The sequence below is a fragment of the Schistocerca nitens genome, chromosome 10, assembly GCF_023898315.1.
Source record: "Schistocerca nitens isolate TAMUIC-IGC-003100 chromosome 10, iqSchNite1.1, whole genome shotgun sequence".
In the NCBI taxonomy this organism is placed as follows: Eukaryota; Metazoa; Arthropoda; class Insecta; order Orthoptera; family Acrididae; genus Schistocerca; species Schistocerca nitens.
In genome coordinates this window covers 128,433,357-128,452,714 of record NC_064623.1, presented here as the reverse complement: position 1 = coordinate 128,452,714, position 19,358 = coordinate 128,433,357, and the positions used below count along the sequence as shown (strand labels likewise).

Here is a 19,358-nt window from a genome sequence, read left to right as displayed (position 1 = left end):
TTTCTGTGGGGTTATGTGAAAGATTCAGTGTTTAAACCTCCTGTACCAAGAAACATGCCAGAACTGCGAGCTCGCATCAACGATGCTTTCGAACTCATTGATGGGGACATGCTGCGCCGAGTGTGGGAGGAACTTGATTATGCCTCTGAGCACTATGGGACTTAACTGCTGTGGTCATCAGTCCCATAGAACTTAGAACTACTTAAACCTAACTAACCTAAGGACATCACACACATCCATGCCCGAGGCAGGATTCAAACCTGCGACTGTAGCGGTCGCGCGGTTCCAGACTGTAGCACCTAGAACCGCTCGACCACTCCGGCCGGCGCGAACTTGATTATCGGCTTGATGTCTGCCGAATCACTAAAGGGGCACATATCGAACATTTGTGAATGCCTAAAAAAACTTTTTGAGTTTTTGTATGTGTGTGCAAAGCATTGTGAAAATATCTCGAATAATAAAGTTATTGTAGAGCTGTGAAATCGCTTCACTCATTTGTAATAACCCTGTATATAACAGATTTGAAGAAACATGGCACATAGTTCAAATATCTTAAAGGAATGGATCAGTTTTCACATGTTATGAGAGATGATACCTAATTAAAATCGTACTTCACATAAATGTATAGCGAACATCTAAAGATATAGAATACCCCTAATTTTGTGAGCTTCTGAAAATGACAAATTAACGTGTCAAGACTGATAAAGCGTAACAAAAATATATTTTCAACTGATGGCTAAAAGTTATTGTGAAAAATATATACTACAGTTGCTGAACATTACAGTCACGAATAAAATACTAGACCAATAGACCAGAATTTTCTCGGATTCTTGGCAAGATCATTTGCAAAGTAATGACAGTGGATGCTGTTGTATGCTTTGCACTTTTTATAAATACACATATTTTTAGTAAATTTTTGCTGTTGACAATTCCACATTCCTTTTTTTTTATAATTGAGCATAGATGTAGTTCACTTGGTAGATCCTGTGGTATTGGTTTCACCAGCTTAACTTCGTTCACCATGTTGAGCCCCATCTTGGGATATTGCCCAAGTGTGGGGGACCCTTAAATGTAACATGGGCTATTCGTGAGAATGACTCATTGAAGATGCTCTTGCTGTCAAAAGATGGTCGTGTCTTTTATATACATTTTATGTAGTGGGAAAAATATATTGTGTGCACCCCGATCTGTGACTGTGGAAATGGTGCGTATGCAGTGGCATAACACAGCCGCCGGGGTGAGGCACTAGCACTTGCTGGCCGTGGACATTCATGCCTTGGTGGAGCCCCTTAAAGGTGTCATGAATACCACAGACAAAACAGATATACTACAATGTAAATGCTCAAGACAAATGAAGACTGTAACTCTTACGTATTAAGTTGAGTTCAGTGTGGTCAGACATATTGAATGATGTATTTGAAGGTATGTATTATTGATAGTTGGGTCTGTCTTCACAATTGATGTAAATAGTTGAAAGAATACAGGAGATTGTCATTGAAGATATGCTCATCATTCAGTAGCTGGAAGTAATGAGACACTCTCTTACAGCATCACCCTATCTGTAGACAAAGTAGAGAAGAATAAGTCTGTGCACAGCTGTGATTTGGAGTATCTGGACCATGATAACAAAACAAAAAGGTGACCGTATTTGAAGAAGAACATTAAAAGATAACCTGGATGACATCATACTGACACTCTGTTGTCTACTCACAGTGTTACAGTTAAGTCGCCATATGCACACACGAAAAGGAAATGCCACAACCCCTACCAAATAGGACTATAGGGGATATTGAACATGTACAAAAAAGGGCAGTATAAATGGTGAGGGGGCTGTGTGAGCTGTGCAAGTGTGTAACAGAAATGGTGAATGACACGAAAACTTACTTACAATGATTCAAAGCCTAGTGTTAGGTGAAGAATTGAAAGTTATTCTTCACACCCCCCCCCCCCCCAATACTTGTCGCTTTCATAGGGACTGTGAGGACAGGATTAGACCTATTATAGAATGCACAGAAGCAGTTAAGTGGTCATTCATTGCAACAGGAAGAAAGTCTTTAACATTTGGTACCATGCTAAGTACCCTTTGCAATGCACTTCTCTTAGAGTATGCATGTAGATCCAGAATGACATTTGTCGTTTATAATAAGAGTGGATTTAGAATGTACTATGAAACTCACAACCATAGCATCAGAGCGAAAAAACTCATAAGCACACTACTAGAAGTAAAAATAATTTCCATATACATTAAATGCATCCCTGTCTACGGTCAGATTTGAGTTTTATATTCTCGTGCAAAAGTGTACAGAATATGTTGTTGGTAGACATCAGACAAGAAACTGAAGAAACCCCAGATATTCAAAACAAAGTAAGAGTATCTTATTAGTCACTCCTATAATTTATCAGCATATTTGGACTTGGAGATGTAAATTCCATTAATGTTCACATTAAACAGTACTTTAACTTTTCCCATACGTAGAAAGCTATAGTGGTCTCTGATGTCAGTGAAGTTACATAAATGCTTAGTATGAAGTAGTGATTAGAAATGAAGGTGAGTATTGTGAGAGAAAGAGCAGTGGCTTGTTGAAGTAGATACTTTTCTGGCAATGTATTTTTATATACATAAAGTACTCTAGAAGTAATTCGATCATGATCTGTGTGAGCAGATTAGCCATAGTCATTATTGGTTGTCAGTATACTTTACAGAACTTGCTTGCAGTGGCTGCTTCTACCTGTTAACCCTTTCGTTGCTGTGGGCACATATGCATGTCCTGCTATGCCATTCTTCACTGTTGTGGATGTGTTTATGCACTTCGCTTGGGTTTTCTTACAGTGCTGTGGACATCTGAATTGTGTCCTGAGCCATTGACCATTCACTGCTGCAAACCTGCTACTTCCATATCTTGGTGAATAAAAAAGTTTTGAGTATTTACCATACGATGTATGTGCATAACTGCATGCTGTCACTTGCAAAAACCTCATTTTGATACCTCGAATGGTTTGAGATGTGATGATTGTTACGACCACACAATTCGCACCACGCAAGGACGTGAACAGGCATATCATGTGTGATGGTGCTTCAGATGTAACTCGAGAACGAAATGAAATGTCCTTCTCCTATCAGTTTTAAACAAAATTTCGATATCTTGTCTATAGTTCATTCACTGCAGTGTTTCAGTAAAAATCAACCATATGCAAAGTTTACGCAATGCAGTTTTTCCTCCGCGAAACCTTTAAAATTTCGTGCTATGTTTCACTTAATTTTATGCAGTGTAGTAAGTATCAGCAGTAATAAAAAAGAATTCAGTTCTTTATCAAGTGAAGGTATCAGACTGTAAGATGTCACAGTCAAATTTTTTCACCTAATATTTTTCAAAAAATCTGACAATAAGTATTTCGTATCGCTCAGAACACCGTCTCAGCACAGGCACCAGCATTTAGTGAGCAGTACAGCCATAATAAAAGCAACCTCGGCACAGAAGTACATTTGTAGCAGCAAAAGGGGTAATGTATCCCTTCACTTGTTACACATCCCAGAAAAGTCTCTCCTTTGTGTGTGTGTGTGTGTGTGTGTGTGTGTGTGAGAGAGAGAGAGAGAGAGAGAGAGAGAGAGAGAGAGAGAGGAATAATGCTCTATTTATTTAAATGCAGCTTGTCAATGTAGGCATGTGAGTTTCAATCAAATGGAGTGCTGTACCACCATAAAAAGCATCATTTTTAACTACTTGTATGAGCTCCTGTTTTAATATTATAGTGTTTAAGGTTGTGTAAAACTTTTCATTAAGTTTTGATATGCTTACCAGTGGTATGGTACATGGTGATGATTTTGGTTTAGTATCTAGGTTGAAAAGCTAATTTGTTATTTGCTTTTTTTTGGTTAAAGCAATAACTTAAATGCAGTATTTGAAATCTTTTAAAATAATGATTTTTGTTTGAGTCTTCAGTCAGAAGACTGGTTTGATGCAGCTCTCCATGCTAGACTATCCTGCACAGTCCTGTTCACCTCTATGTAACTGCCACAACCTACAACCATTTGAACCTGCTTGCTGTATTTGAACCTCGGTCTCCCTCTACAGTTTTTGCCACCGTCATTGCCCTCCATTGTCAGATTGACAATTCCGTGATGCCTCAGGATCGTGCCATTGACCGATCCTGTCTTCTAGTCAAGTTGCGCCATAAATTTCATTTTCCCGCTCCTCTTTTCTCTACATACTTGTTTTTTATTTGATCTACCCAGCCGGCCGGGGTGGCCGAGCGGTTCTAGGTGCTACAGTCTGGAACCGCACGACCGCTACGGTCGCAGGTTCTAATCCCGCCTCGGGCATGGATGTGTGTGATGTCCTCACGTTAGTTAGGTTTAAGTAGTTCTAAGTTCTAGGGGACTGATGACCTCAGCAGTTAAGTCCCATAGTGCTCAGAGCCATTATTATTTTATATATATATATATATATATATATATATATATATATATATATATTTTTTTTTTTTTTTTCCTACCCATCTAATCTTCAGTGTTCTTCTGTAGAACCACATTTCAAAAGCTTCTTTTCTCTTCTCATCTGAACTGCTTATCACCAACATTTCATTTCCATATAAGGCTGCACTTCAGAAAAAGTCCTTTAGAAATAAATTCCTAACATTTAAAGTGGCCCAAGGTTTTCTACATCTATGTCTACAACGGTGCTCTGCAAATCACACCTTTTATTGATGTTCATCATATAATCTCTTTTCAAGACACTATCCATTCGCTGAACTGTTCTTCCATATTCTGTGCCGTCTGACAGAATTAAAATGTCATTGGCAAACATTAACATTTTTATTTCTTCCCGCTGAACTTTGTGATTTCCCTAAATCACTCCAGGCAAATGCCGGGATGGTTCCTCTGAAAGGGCACGGCCGACTTCCTTCCCCATCCTTCCTTAATCCGATGAGACCGATGACCACGCTGTCTGGTCTCCTTCCCCAAACCAACCAACCAAACCAACCCGCTGAACTTTAACTCTGTTTACAAATTTCTCCTTGGTTTCCTTTACTGCTTGTTCATTGTAAAACTTGAATAAATTTGGTATAGGCGGCAACCCTGGCTTACTCTGCTCTCACCTATTCCGTTTCATGTTCTTTGACTCTTACAACTGCAATCTGGTTGCCATAGGAGTTGTCAATAATCTTTTGCTCCTTGTATCTTCAGAAATGCAAAGAGTTTAGTCCAGTCAACATTTTCAAAAGTTTTCTCTAAATTTACAAATGGTGTAAATGCAGGTTTGCCTCCTTCATACTACCTTGTGGGATTAATGGAGGGGTTGTTATTGCCTTGCATTTTCCTGGAACAAAAGATGATCTTACCCAGGATCAGTTTCTACCAGTTTTTCCATTCTTCGGTAAATAATTTGTGTCATTATTTTGCAAGCATGATTTATTAATCTGATTGTTTGGTAATATTCACACTTGTGACCACCTACCTTCTTTGGAATTTGAGTTGTTACATTATTCCCAAGAATGAAGATATTTTGGCAGTATCACATACCTTACATGTGAAATGGAATAATTTTTTCGTGGCTGGCTCACCTGAGGTTCAAGATAATTCCGAGGGAATGTTTTCTAGTCTGGGGGCCTTTTTTTCTACTAAGGTCTTTCAGTGCTCTGTCAACTTCTTTTTATAATGTCATATCTTGCATGTCATCTTCAGTACTTCCTCCTCTTTCCTATAACATTTCCTCAAATTTGTTTCCCTTAAAAAGATCTTCTATGTATTCCTACCACCTTTCAGCCTTTTTTTCTTTGATTAGTACTGGTTTGCCATCTGACCATATTTTGCACTTTCTGTCAATCTTATTTTTTAAACGTCTGTATTATCTTTTGCCTGCTTCATTTACTGAGTTTTATGCTATCTTCTTTCGTCAGTTAAATTCACTGTCTTCTGCATGTCCAGAAATTTTCACTATGCCTTGCCTTTTTAAGATTTCTACTAGGCATTGCCTTTATACATACGTAATCCTCTGCTGCATACTTTATTTCATCTCTTAAAGCTACACATGCATCTTCTGTTGCATTCCTTTCCTCTTTTTCATTTCCTTTTTCGCCTGATGCCCCCTCTGAAACTCTAAACAACCACCTCAGGTTTCTTCAATTTTTCCAGGTCCCACATCCTTAATTTCCTACCTTTCAGCAATTTATTCAGATTCAATCTCCACATATGCTCCTGGAAATGTCTTACACCTTAAAATCTGGTTTCAAAAGCTCTGTCTTACCACTGTCCAATCAATCTGAAATCTTCCAGTGTTCCCAGGTCTCTTGTATATGTACAATCTTCTTTCATGATTCTTAAACTGTTAGCAATGATTAAATTATGCTCTGTGCAACATACTATGAGATGGCCACCCTGTCATTCCTTTCTTCCAGTCCATGTTCTCCTGCTGTTTTTCATTCTCTTCCTTTTCCTGTTACTGATTTTCAGCTACCTATCACGATTAAATTTTTGTCTCCCTTAGCTATCTGAATAATTTCCTCTATCTCATCATACATTCTTTCAATCTTTTCATCGTCTGTGGGGCTAGTTGATGTATAAACTCATACTCTTGTGGTGGGTCTTGGTTTTGTGTCTATCGTCTGCAGAGCTAGTTGGTGTATAAACTTGTACTATTGTGGTCGGTCTTAGTTTTGTGTCTATCTTGGGTACTGTGCCATTTCTCTGGCCCGTTGCGTATCAGGCACTATCGATAGCGACTTCTATTTCTGTTTCCGTCAGGTTCGGCCTGCACAGGCGCTGAGGCAGCTGCTCCCTCTGGAGCGTTTTTCATGGGGGGCTGAGCTTGCTCGGCTCAGCAATTGGATTCGCACCGAGCTGGTGGTATTTTGCCTTCCGCCCCAGCACAGAGGTGTGGTCTCGTTGTTGGCGGACCTCGTTGATTTGGCCGTTGGGTGGTGTGGCGTGTTGGTGACGTGCTGGAGTGGACAACTGATGGATCCCCGCTCGCGATCGCTCGAGGTTCTCTGCCTCTGAAAAGGGTGCCACGATATCACTTGGGTTTCCGCACCCAGGAGTTGTAAGGACTGCAAGGCAGGCTTTCTGTGTGTTTGTTCTGTCCGGTCTGCATGGCGGGGTTCGTTACACCTTACTTCAGCTGTTGTTTATATTTTCTGCGTGATTCCATTTTGGCCGGAGTCTAGGTGTCGAGTTTTCTGCTGGTGTGTACCCGGTTGTCGCCCCCGTTTTCCCGCCCGGTGGGAGGGGGGGGGGGGGGGTCAGCCGTATCTGTTGGTGAGAATTATTTGGCAGTGTGTGTTTTGCGTGGACCCGGTGTGCTCACGCGCCCTGATTCTGAGTTGAAATTACTGTGTTCAGGCTGGCTCATTTGCTGGAGTGTGTGTTATTGGTTTTCTGGCTTGCTGGGGACTGCGAGCATGCCTGTTCTGTTTTGTGATGTGGCAGCAGTCTGATATTTTTATGTGTGCTTGTTAAGTTGCTAGCAATTGTTTTTAGCCTTGTGCTTACTTATTTTTATTTAAATTGCTGGGCATTGTCATTTGCCTGTTCTTTTACCTTTATTTATTTGTAGTGTCAATTAAGCCTAAGACGATGTCCAAGGTGCTAGCAATTGATTTTAGCCCCGTGTGTACTTAATCCTATTTAAATTCTTGGGCATTGCCATTTGCTTGTTCTTTTACTCTTATTTATTTGTTGTGCCAGTTAGCCCTAAGATGATGTCAGACCTTGGTATTTGTCAACCTTATTTTGGCTACTAGCGCTCAGGTGCAATATTGCTGGGCCTATCCCGGATTTTGTCATTAATTGAGATCCTTTTATACTGTATTTTAGTAGTAAGTTTGCCCCCCCCCCCTCCCCCTTCCTCCTTCGTGTAAACTGATTTTGGTAAGATTGCTAGGTGGCCTGTGTTCTTTTATTACCTATGTAAGTTTGCCCGCTGTCGCAGCCGTAACATGTTTTGACCGGCAAGCGGCCCATGTTGGCTAGAGTTTGAATGTGGTCTGCACTGTTGAAATCAGCAAACTTTTTGTAAGTAACCAAATGTTGGGCTTTGTCGTACATATTTTTATTATTTGAGCTAGTCATGTATGTGTTGTTGTGTTAAGGGTTTTAGGGCATTTTTAATTGAGATACTTTTGGAATATTTTATCACTCTTTTAAAGAAGGTATAGGAAGGAGTAACTTCGACTGAAAATTTAATTGTAAATTACACATTTGTGCTTCACATTATAAATTTTAACTGTATTAGGTGAAAGTATGAAGTTTAATGCACGATGATTATTTGTTAATGTATCAAATTGTAAACAGTTTGTTTGGCAGTGATTCAAATGACACAAATAAGTTTCTCTGTTCACCTGTGGCATATAACATTTTTATTACCTCATATTGTAAGCAGCTTGATTTGTTTGTATCACTGTAATTTGTAAGCCACAGCATAATTTATTACAATTAATTAATTGTTTTGGGGAAATAAACCTTGAATTGTATGTCCCCTTTTCATTAACCGAATCCCATCCAAATCGCCTGCTCAGCTACAATAATGCATTCACTATGCTGTTCATGGTTGTTAACTCGTGTTCCTATTGTCTTAAGAATGAGTAGACCTACTCCTGCATTATTCCTGTTTGATTCTGTGTAACCTTATACTGATATAACCGGAAGTCACGTCCTTCCTGCCGCTGCACTTCACTAATTCCCATTAGATCTAACTTTAACTTATTTATTTCCCTTTTTAAATTCTCTAAGTCACCTACCCAATCAATGGATCTAAGATTCCACACTCTGAGGTTCAAAATGCCAGTTTTGTTTTCCCTGATGATGACATCCAGATGGTTGACTATTTTACCTCTGTGATATTTTACCCAAGAGAATGCCATCATCATTAAGCCATACAGTAGAGCTGCATGCCATCAGATGCCGGGGTGAAAGAATAATAGCCGTAGTTTCCTGTGGATTTCATCTGTTCACAGTACCAGCACAGCAAGGTCTTGTTGGCTAATGTTACAGGGCCATATCAGTCACTCATTCAGACCTTTGTCCCTGCAACAACTGAAAATGCTGCTGCCCTGAACCGTGGGCTAGTCTGACCTCTGCACAGGTACACCTCCATTGTGGTTACACTTACAGTATTGTTGAAGTGTGCAAGCCTCTCCACTTGGCAAGATCCTAGATTCATGGGGGCAGGAGGGTGGTCATGGCACAAAGTGCCTCATAATTTGTTGTATTTCCATAGTAATTATGATTTGGACCATAGCTAAATTGATGATCTCCCATGGTGTACTGAAGTTTTTGCACTGGATATGCTCTTATGTTTTGTTGTCTATTTCTGTCCCTAGTCGAATTATTTGTTAGCAGCTGTTGTTGCTCTAAAATAACTACCACATTTTCCTCACTAAAAAACATACACATCTAATTGTATAATTCACAAGCTACCTTGCGGTGTGCAGCAGATGGTACCACTGGTACGTCTATCATTTTCTCCCTTCCGTCTTCCTTTTTTTTTTTTTTAATGTTGCGTGGGAAGAAGTTATTATTTTGCAAGATGTATCCAAGGAAGTAATGTGTTGCCAAACTTTTCTCTGAATGTACACTTTTGGAATTTCATCAGTAACTCTCTCAATGACACACAGTGCCTTTCTTGAGTGTCTGCCACTGGAATTTGTTAAGCATTTACATAAAGCTCTCACACCTATGGAGTGTACCAGTGATGAAATTTGCCACTCTTCGATACATCATCTCATTCTCTTTTCTGTTAATCCTATGTGGTAAGTGCCATAGACTGGTGAACAGTACTTTGAATTGCTTTGCACACCTACTCCTAGAATGCGAGTGCTTCAAGTGTTTGCTTTGCAATCGAGTAACCAAATGGTAACGGGCCTTTTCTGCCTATTTGTGTACAATACATTACATTTGCTTATGTTGATAGTCAACCGCCAATCCCTGAGTCAAGATTCAGTCCTCTGCAGGTCTTCCTGCATTTTGGTACAATTTTGTAGTGTTGTGACTTCTTGGCATACAACAGCATCATCCACGAAAAGCTTCAAGGAACTTTCGACTTTTTTTTCAGCATGGCATTTGTATATCTTGTCCTTCTGACCAGGTTGAGAATTGGGCATTGCCGGTTTAGCCACCGCTACCTGCTCTCCGGTGACCCAGCCCCGCAGTGCCCTTGTGGACAGGCCTTAACAGTGCGCCATGTTTTATTGTCGTGTCCCCGTTTTAGTCAATTTCATGTTGTCCTGTCCCTGCCGGCTACCTTACCAGATATTTTAGCTGATGACGCTCGAGCAGCTGCTCGTGTTCTGCGTTTTATAACTTTGACTGGCTTGTCCAAAGACATCTAACCTTTTTATTTATTTTATCTCCATCTTTGTTAGGTCTTTCTGGTGTCCCCCTTGAGTTTTACTAGCTCCCTTGTGCTCTAACAACGGTGACTGGGCGCTAATGACCTCAGTAGTTGAGCGCCCTTAAACCCCATCCAAAAAAAAAAAAAAATGTATATCTTGTGAAAATTAATGGTCCTATGACACTCGTTTGGGATCTTTTCATTAAGTTTTGGTCTACTTAGGTAGTACTAAATGGCGATCGATTTATTGCAGTATCCAGGTTGAGCTGATTTATAGTAATTACAATTGCTGATTATAAACAGTACACTTAACAGCAATATTTGTAGTCAATTAAAATGGCAGTTAAATTTTATAAGAAAGTATTTGTAGAATATAAATACTGTGGACCAATCATTGAAAAGCAGAAGTGCTGAGTAATAGGCACACACAAAAGAAAGAAAACTTGTTAGCTTTCAGAGTTATCCTTTGGCAAGCTGTAGGACACACACACAGAGGGAAAAGATTGCAAAATTTTAATAAAACAAAGAAGGGGGGGGGGGGGGCTGAAGTCAAGCAGTGTGCAAGGCCGATTCCTTTTCCGTAAAATATGAAGTGGAATTGTGTATATAGAATAAATAATTACATTAAAGAAAAAATATGCAACAAAATGAAACTCCAAAAAGGTTGAGAGAAAAACTAAGTGGAACATTTAGAGTTGCACATGTGAGACAATGTGCCATTACCAATACAGATTTACATGACTTTCAGAACCACAGGTAATTTCCAGGCATTTTTGAGCATATAAAACAGATTCAAGAAATCATACAAAATAAGGAGTAAAATTACAAAATTTATTTAAGTAAATGCTATTAATTGATAATACTGTACTTGTTATTGTTGTGCTCTTCAGTCCAGAGACTGGTTTGATGCAGCTCTCCATGCTACTCTATCATCTCCGAATAACTACTGCAACCTACATCCTTCTGAATCTGCTTAGTGTATTCATCTTTCAGTCTCCCTCAACAATTTTTACCCTCCACACTTTCCTCCAATACTTGATGCCTCAGAACCAACCAATCCCTTCTTCTATTCAAGTTGTGCCACAAATTTCTCTTCTCACCAATTCTGTTGAATACCTCCTCATTAGTTATGTGGTCTCCCCATCTAATCTTCAGCATTCTTCTGTAGCACCACATTTCAAAAGCTTCTATTCTCTTCTTGTCTACACTGGTTATCATCCATTTTTCACTTCCATTTATGGCTACACTCCATACAAATACTTTCAGAAAAGACTTCCTGACACTTATCTCTATACTCGATGTTAAAAGTTCTCTTTTCTTTAGAAACGCTTTCCTTGCCATAGCCAGTCTACATTTTATATCCTCCCTTCTTCGACCGTCAGAAGTTATTTTGCTCTCCAAATAGCAAAACTCATTTACTACTTTAAGTGTCTCATTTGCTAATGTAATTCCCTCAGTATACCTGATTTAACTTGGCTACATCCCATTGTCCTTGTTTTGCTTTTGCTGATGTTCATCATATATCCTCCTTTGAAGACATTGCCCATTCCAGTCAACTGCTCTTCCCAGTCCTTTGCTGTCTCTGACAGAATTACAATGTTATTGGCAAACCTCAAATCTTTTATATCTTCTCCATGGATTTTAATTCCTACTCCAAATTTTTCTTTTGTTTCCTTAATTGCTTGCTTAAAATACAGATTGAACAACATTGGGGATATGTTACAGGCCTGTCTCAGCCCCTTGTCAACCACTGCTTCCCTTTCATGTCCCTCGACTCTTATAACTGCCATCTGGTTTCTGTGCAAATTGTAAATAGCCTTTCACTTCCTGTATTTTACACCTACCACCTCCAGAATTTGAAAGAGAGTATTCCAGTCAACATTGTCAAACACTTTAAGTCTACAAATGCTACAATTGCCTTTCCTTAACCTATCTTCTAAGATAAGTCGTAGGGTCAGTGTTGCCTCTTGTGTTCAAACATTTCTACAGAATCCAGACTGATCTTCCCTGAGGTCAGCTTCTACCAGTTTTTCCATTTGTTTGTACAGAATTCGTGTTAGTATTCTGCAACCATGACTTATTAAACTGACAGTTTGGTAATTTTCACACCTGTCAACACCTGCTTTCTTTGGGATTGGAATTATTATATTCTTCTTGAAAGTCTGAGGGTATTTCACCTGTCTTGTACATCTTGCTCACCAGATGGAAGAGTTTTGTCATGGCTGGCTCTCCCAAGGCTATAAGTAGCTCTAATGGAGTGTTGTCTACTCCTGGGGCCTTGTTCCGACTTAGGTCCTTCAGTGCTCTGTCAAATTCTGCACGTAGTATCATATCTCCCATTTCATCTTCATCTATGTCCTCTTTCATTTCCATAATATTCCCCTCAAGTACATTGACATTGTATAGACCCTCTATATACTCCTTCCAACTTTCTGCTTTCCCTTCTTTGCTTAGGACTGGTTTTCCATCTGAGCTCTTGATATTCACACAGGTGGTTCTCTTTTGTCCGAAGGTCTCTTTAACTTTCCTGTAGGCAGTATCTATCTTACCGCTAGAGATATATGCTTCTGCATCCTTACATTTGTCCTCTAGCCATCCCTGTTTAGCCACTTTGCACTTCCTCTCGATCTCATTTTTGAGACATTTGTATTCCTTTTCGTCTGCTTCATTTCCTGCATTTTTATATTTTCTCTTTTCATTTATTAAATTCAATATATCTTCTGTTACCCAAGGATTTCTGCTAGCCATCATTTTTTTACCCTTTCAATCCTCTGCTTCACTATTTTGTCTCTCAAAGCTACACATTCTTCTTCTACTGTATTTCTTTCCCGTGTTCTTGTCAACCGTTCCCTAATGCTCTCTCTGAAACACTCTACAAGTCCCATAAATTCCTACCTTTTGCAGTTTCTTCAGTTTTAATCTACAGTTCATATCCAATAGATTGTGGTCAGAGTCCACATCTGCTTGTGGAAATGTCTTACAATTTAAAACCTAGTTCGTAAATCTGTGTCTTACCATTATATAATCTATCTGAAACCTTCCAGTGTCTCCAGGCCTCTTTCACGTACTCCAGAGAAATTTGCAACTGATGTGAAGATAAAAGTTGCTGTTATCCTTGCAACTGCTGTGTAGAACACCAGTGAGTCAGGCTTCATGCAAGACCTGCATGCAGACCTCACTTTTATATTTTCCTGTACAATAATGCTACTGATAAGTATCATTGAATTACCATTTTCCACATCTTTACTCTTATAAATCCTGTGGGCAAATAAGGACCAAAAATTAAAATAGGTCTCTTTATTTGCAAAATATCGTGTAATGAAGAATTGAAATCTGTAAAAATGGGGAAAAAGTATTTTCCAACATTTCATTTGAAACATTGTCTTACAAGAGACATTATAAGTAGAGCAACCCAAATTGCTGCTATGTTTAAAGTATTTAGTGTTTTACTGGTTTACGGTAGGCCTGTTTCAAAGACAGTGCCATGTTGAGCTGCCTGTGATTTCGTTAACTTTTGTTTCTGTTCTTATGTACAATTATTAACAGTATTGGGTGATTATAGTATAGTACTTATGTCTAACCACGGAAAATCCAGGATGGAATGTAATTGCAGCTCACACCCACATATGACCACAATCTCTGGCGGCTGGAGCCAGACTACGAGCAGCAGTGCATGATGGGAAAGGCAACCGTGTGGAGCAAGGAGGAGGCTGGGGCAGGGAGGGGAAATGACAGCAGGGGACAGTGAAGTGCTGCTGGGGAGTGCGCAGGGATAAGCTGGAGAGAGGATACTGTATTTACTCGAATCTAAGCCGCACTTTTTTTTCCAATTTTTGTAATCCAAAAAACCACCTGCGGCTTAGAATCGAGTGCAAAGTAAGCGGAAGTTCTGAAAAATGTCGATAGGTGCCGCCACAACTAACTTCTGCCGTCGAATACATGTAGCGCTACACAGGCATGCTTTGTAGGCACAAAGATAAATACTGGCACCAAAACCTCTGCGTCAGTAAATAAATTAAAAAAAAAAAAAAAAAAAAAGGTGGAAGACGAGCTTTTTTTCTCCGCCCGAGTTTCAACCACCGCATTTTCATACATTATCCAACAAAGTAAATACAAATTCCATATTGCTCATCTTCGAATGTAGCAGAATTTCAATGTACTACGAAAATCTGAGTGGAAAGACTGTTTGGGATGTTTGTCAATATGGTCAACTCTACATTCTGAATTTTTTCCTACCTGTGAGAAGAGATGGTTGCTAATAGGAACCTGATGAAATGTGAATCACATGCATTATTCTCTTCACCATAAGAATAATATGAATATAAACATTTTGCCACGTACCTATTCTTTCGTGTTTGCTGCTATCTCGTTTAAATCTGGTGTGCCTAATAAACTTCGAAAATAGAGTGAGACAACAGCAAACGTGGAAGAATATATGTATCGTGTCATGTTTATATTCGTATTATTCTCATGCCTAATAGTGATACAGTCAGAAATGAAGCACGGCAACTGACTAGATTTTTAAATCTAAGATGATTCTAATTTCTGTGCAGTATTTGATGTACTAAAGAAGCGGCCGCAAAGATTTTCAAACGGAGAAAAATTTTCACCTAACTCTCGTTCAGAACATGTTCTATCATACGCAGTCTATTATTTGGTTCTTGTTGATCATTATCAAAGAAAGCAGCAGTGTAAGTAACAACAAATAGCAGTCTCTTGCCATTGTTTCGCTAATGAGGCGATTCCTCTTTTTTTTTTTTTTTTTTTGCCAGCTTAGAATGACATGAACACCTATAACAAAGAAAACGGCACTTATCGGATCAAAGCAAAATAAGCAATCGATTCAAACCAGACGAAGCACGTGAAAATGAAGGGTACCCGTATAAATACGGACAGAGCGCCTGACGCATAGCAATGGCTACCTGGTAAAGCTTAACTGCTAAGCTTACGACTCGAACCACACTACTGTAGCTGTATCGTCATTCATTCGACCTAAATCGTGTCTCATATTACAATGGACCAACTTTGTTTCGATTTGGAGGTGCGGCCTAAAACTTTTCTCTCCCCTTGAATTTAGACTCTCAAATTTCAGGTGCGGCTTACATTCGGGAAATTTTTTTTCCCTTTATTTTGAGTCTCATTTTTCAGGTGCAGCTTAGATTCAAGTGCGGCTTAGATTCGAGTAAATACGGTAGGGCAGCTGATACTGTCATGAGGTTAGACGAAGGGTGGGGTCCAAGAGAGGGGGGCAGCGGAAAAGGAGAGAAGTAAAAAGACTGGTTCAGTGGGTGGAATAGAGGACTGTGTAGTGCTTGAATGGGAACAGGGAAGGGGCTAGTTGGGTAAGGACAATGACTAATGGAGGTTGAGGCCAGGAGAGTTACAGGAATGTACAATATATTGTAGGGAGAGTCCCCACCTGTGCAATTCAGAAAAGCTGGTGTTGGTGGGAAGGATCCAAATAGCTCAGACTGTGAAGCAGTCAGTCTCTCTCCCACCCACCAGCCAACCTCCCAGCTGTACCTAGCTGCCCTACCCTCTCTCGACCTCATCACTGAATGCTCCCACTGGCACCCCAACTCTGCAACACCTCCCCTTCCCCACCCCAGCCTCCTCCTTACCCCCACCTGGTTGCCTCTCCCATCATGCGCTGCTGCTCATAGTCTGGCTTTAGCTTCCAGAGACTGTGGTCATGTGTGTGTGTGTGTGTGTGTGTGTGTGTGTTTGTTTTGTCTACTTCTGGCGAAGGTCTTGTTGGCCAAGAGTTCATTTTGTGACAATCTTTTTGATGTGGATATCTGTGACAGAGCACCTCGGCTATATGGTGAGCAGCAACTATCCTTTTCATAATATTGTTAGCACTTATATGTAGCTGTTTTTGACGTCCATCAAGCATTAATTGGTGCTGTCACTGTCTAAGGGCATGTTTTTATGTCTTAATAGGCAGTGTGATTATATGATTCTTGTAGCTGTACTGCCATATCTTGATTGTTAATGTTGTTGTAGATAAGATTCTTTTGTTGGCTCTGGCCTTCATGTTGGTTTACAAGTTTTAATACTTTTGACAGCTTTATTTGATAGAACACTGATAGATGGTTACAGTTTCGTTGCTTTTTTTAATCTGTGCTTCTGTATATTAATGATTTGATCTTTGCTGTTAATTTTATTGTTTCTTGTAAAATGTTACTGGCTGTGTATGTTTATCCATTATCAGTATTTAAGATGTCAGCAAAATTTTTAATGTAGTGTTTGTGTTTAAGCTCAGTTTCTTGATTTCATATGCTCTGTGGGTAGTTACGTGTGTGCATATAAGTCTTTATTTCTTCTGGAATATTCATGGTTATTCTCTTTGGTATTATGTGTAATATTTGCCTATCTCATTCCATCTGGTCTACTTTGCAGTTTTATTGTAATTTCTGGTGTTTTGTCGATATCTAATCCTAAAATTTCTTCCTGTTCGTCCTATATAAAATATATTGCAATCTGGACATTTGATTTGTATATGCCTGAATTTGTGTGGAGTAGTAATTTTGTTTTCCCTGAATGAGTTTGTGTTTTTAAATTTTGTTTAGATCAGTAAGCTAATCTTATTACTCTGTTTTTCAGTAATGCACATTTCCCATGTATGTTCTAGGTATGTGTAAGATTTTCTGTTTAGCTGGTAATTCTCTTGGTAGTTTAATGTCTTAATGGATGTCACAGTGTGCTGGTTTGGTGTCTTTTTGCTGGAGTTGAATGAATATGTTTTGGTTATAGTCATTTTGTTGTGCTATATATTGTAGAATTTTTAGTTCCTTTTGTATTGCAGCTTGTTATAGTGGTAGGTTGGTTAGTCTGTTGCTTGCAGTATGGAAATATGCATGTTTATGTGATTTAGAATGACCTGATTTTTCACTTTCGATGTTGTGTGTCACTGTGAATTTTCTGAAAATTCTGAAGTTGTATGTGTTGTGAACATTTTTGTCAGTTGTAGAAAATTTATTGTCTTATTGATCTCTGTTGCCATTGTAAACTTCATTTTTGTATGTACTTCGTTCAGTGCTTTATATGTTTGTTGAATGTCTGTTTTGGTTCCATCAATTAAGAGCAAGGTATCATCAACATATCAAAGTAGTATACAATTCCTTTAACTTGTAGGTTTGTGGATCTGAAAAGTTTTCCTCTTAAAGTGCCTAAAAAGATGTCTGCTATAGTGTCTGCAATGTTGCAATCCATGGCTACTCCATCCTCTTGGTTTTGTGGCCTAGTGTATGTGTGTAAAGGTTAGTGAAGTCAAATGATACAAATGTTCCATTTTCTGGAATTTATATATCTTTTATTTTGACTGCCAGCATTTGTGAATATTTTATTGTGAACTTTTTGTTATATGTGTAATACTTTGTAAGTAAGTTGTTCAGTTTTTTTTACTAATAAGGTAAGTGGGGCTATCTATGCAAATGACTGTGGGACGTGTAGGAGTAAATTCTGTATGGATCTTGGATTGGTTACATAATATGGTGTCCATGGATTCATAACTGTAATTGCTCTTTTTTCATAATCTGTAAGTACTGTGTTGCAATATTTTATGACCTTTTTAGTCTGTGCTACAAATTTATTAATAGGGTTGCTACTGATTTTTGTGATGTTGCTATCTGTAAAGAAGTCATTTATTTTAATTATGTAATAATTTTGGTTTATTATAATCAGACTATGGCCTTTATCCACTTTTATGGCTATTGCATTTTTATGGTTTATTTGATTTAGTATAGTGTGGCCTGTTTTCTTTTGTTGGCCATATGTATGTTTATGGCTTAAGTCTTTTTCTGTTACACTGGATGCTCATAGTGTTATTGTGTTCTGGTGTCTTATTGGCAGTTTTGCTGAATCGGTTGTGACTTTTGTTATCACTGTGAGGTTTCTTATTGTTAATATTTGGTTTAAGCAGTGTTATTATATTTAAGGCTTCATTGTCTGGAGTAGAATAGTCTTCAGGGATGAGTCTCACTTCGAATTGAGCCCTGACGACCAGCAAAGAGGTGTCCGGAGATACCCTGGACAGTGGTGGGATTAACCCAACTGTGAGCTGACATATGGCCCAATAGTCAGGAGTGATGGTCTGGGGGTCACTTCTTTTCATAGCAGGACCCGTTTGGTTGTCACCCACAGGGCACTTGCAGCACAGTAGTACATTGACAATATTCTATGCCCCATTTTGTTGTCCTTCATGGCAAGCCATCCTGGGTGTACATTTCAATAGGATAATGCCCACCCGCCCACAACAAGAGTATCTGCTTCTTGTCATTGTGCTTACCAAACTCTACTTTGGCCAGCAACGCCGCCAGATTTTTCCCCAACTGAATATGTTTGGAGCATTATGGGCAAGGCCCCTCCAACTAGCTTGGATTTTGACAACCTAATGCCACAGTTTGAAAGCATTTGGCATGGTATCCCTCAGGAGAACATACAACAACTCATATCAATCAGCGCCAAGAAGAATAACTGCTTGCACGATGGCCAGTGGTGAACCAATTCATTATTGACTTGCTCAGTTTGTGGAGCTCTTTCTCTTAGTAAATCATCCAGATTTTCTGAAATAGTAATCATTTGTTTGTCTGTAAATGTATATCACATTGACTAATTTCTGTTCCATAAGATTCAAGTAAATCCATTAATATCATTTTCTTGGGAGACGTAGTCACAAAGTCTATATTGAAATCTCCACACAAAATCAAGGTCACGTGTTAAGAACTGAGCCTAACATACCATCAAGTGTTGAGGGAGAAGCCATGTCATCTGAACTGGGAAATCTGTAGAGGCCTTATAATGAAAGTTTTCTTCCTGAATATTCAAAATGTCCTGCACGACCTTCAAATATTTGGTCTTTACAGTATTTTGGTACATCATATCGTTTGAATGAGTGATCCCATTTGGTAGAAATGGTAATTCCTCTCTCCAACTGTATTGGAATAGCATCTCAGCATACATATATCATAAATGTTTGAGACCTGAAAAGGTCTCTGGAACCATAGTTTCATTTGAGTTGTTGAATCT

General features: G+C 39.1%; 1 protein-coding gene across 1 annotated transcript in view; it reads left to right on the top strand.

Annotated features, from left to right (window-relative positions):
- Positions 1–19,358, top strand: part of LOC126210190 (CARD- and ANK-domain containing inflammasome adapter protein-like) — a 145,198-nt gene that overhangs the window by 125,494 nt on the left and 346 nt on the right. Inside the window, exon 7 of the mRNA XM_049939366.1 lies at positions 17,466–17,590. Coding sequence (XP_049795323.1) covers positions 17,466–17,590 — 125 coding nt within the window. The remainder of the gene's footprint in view (positions 1–17,465; positions 17,591–19,358) is intronic.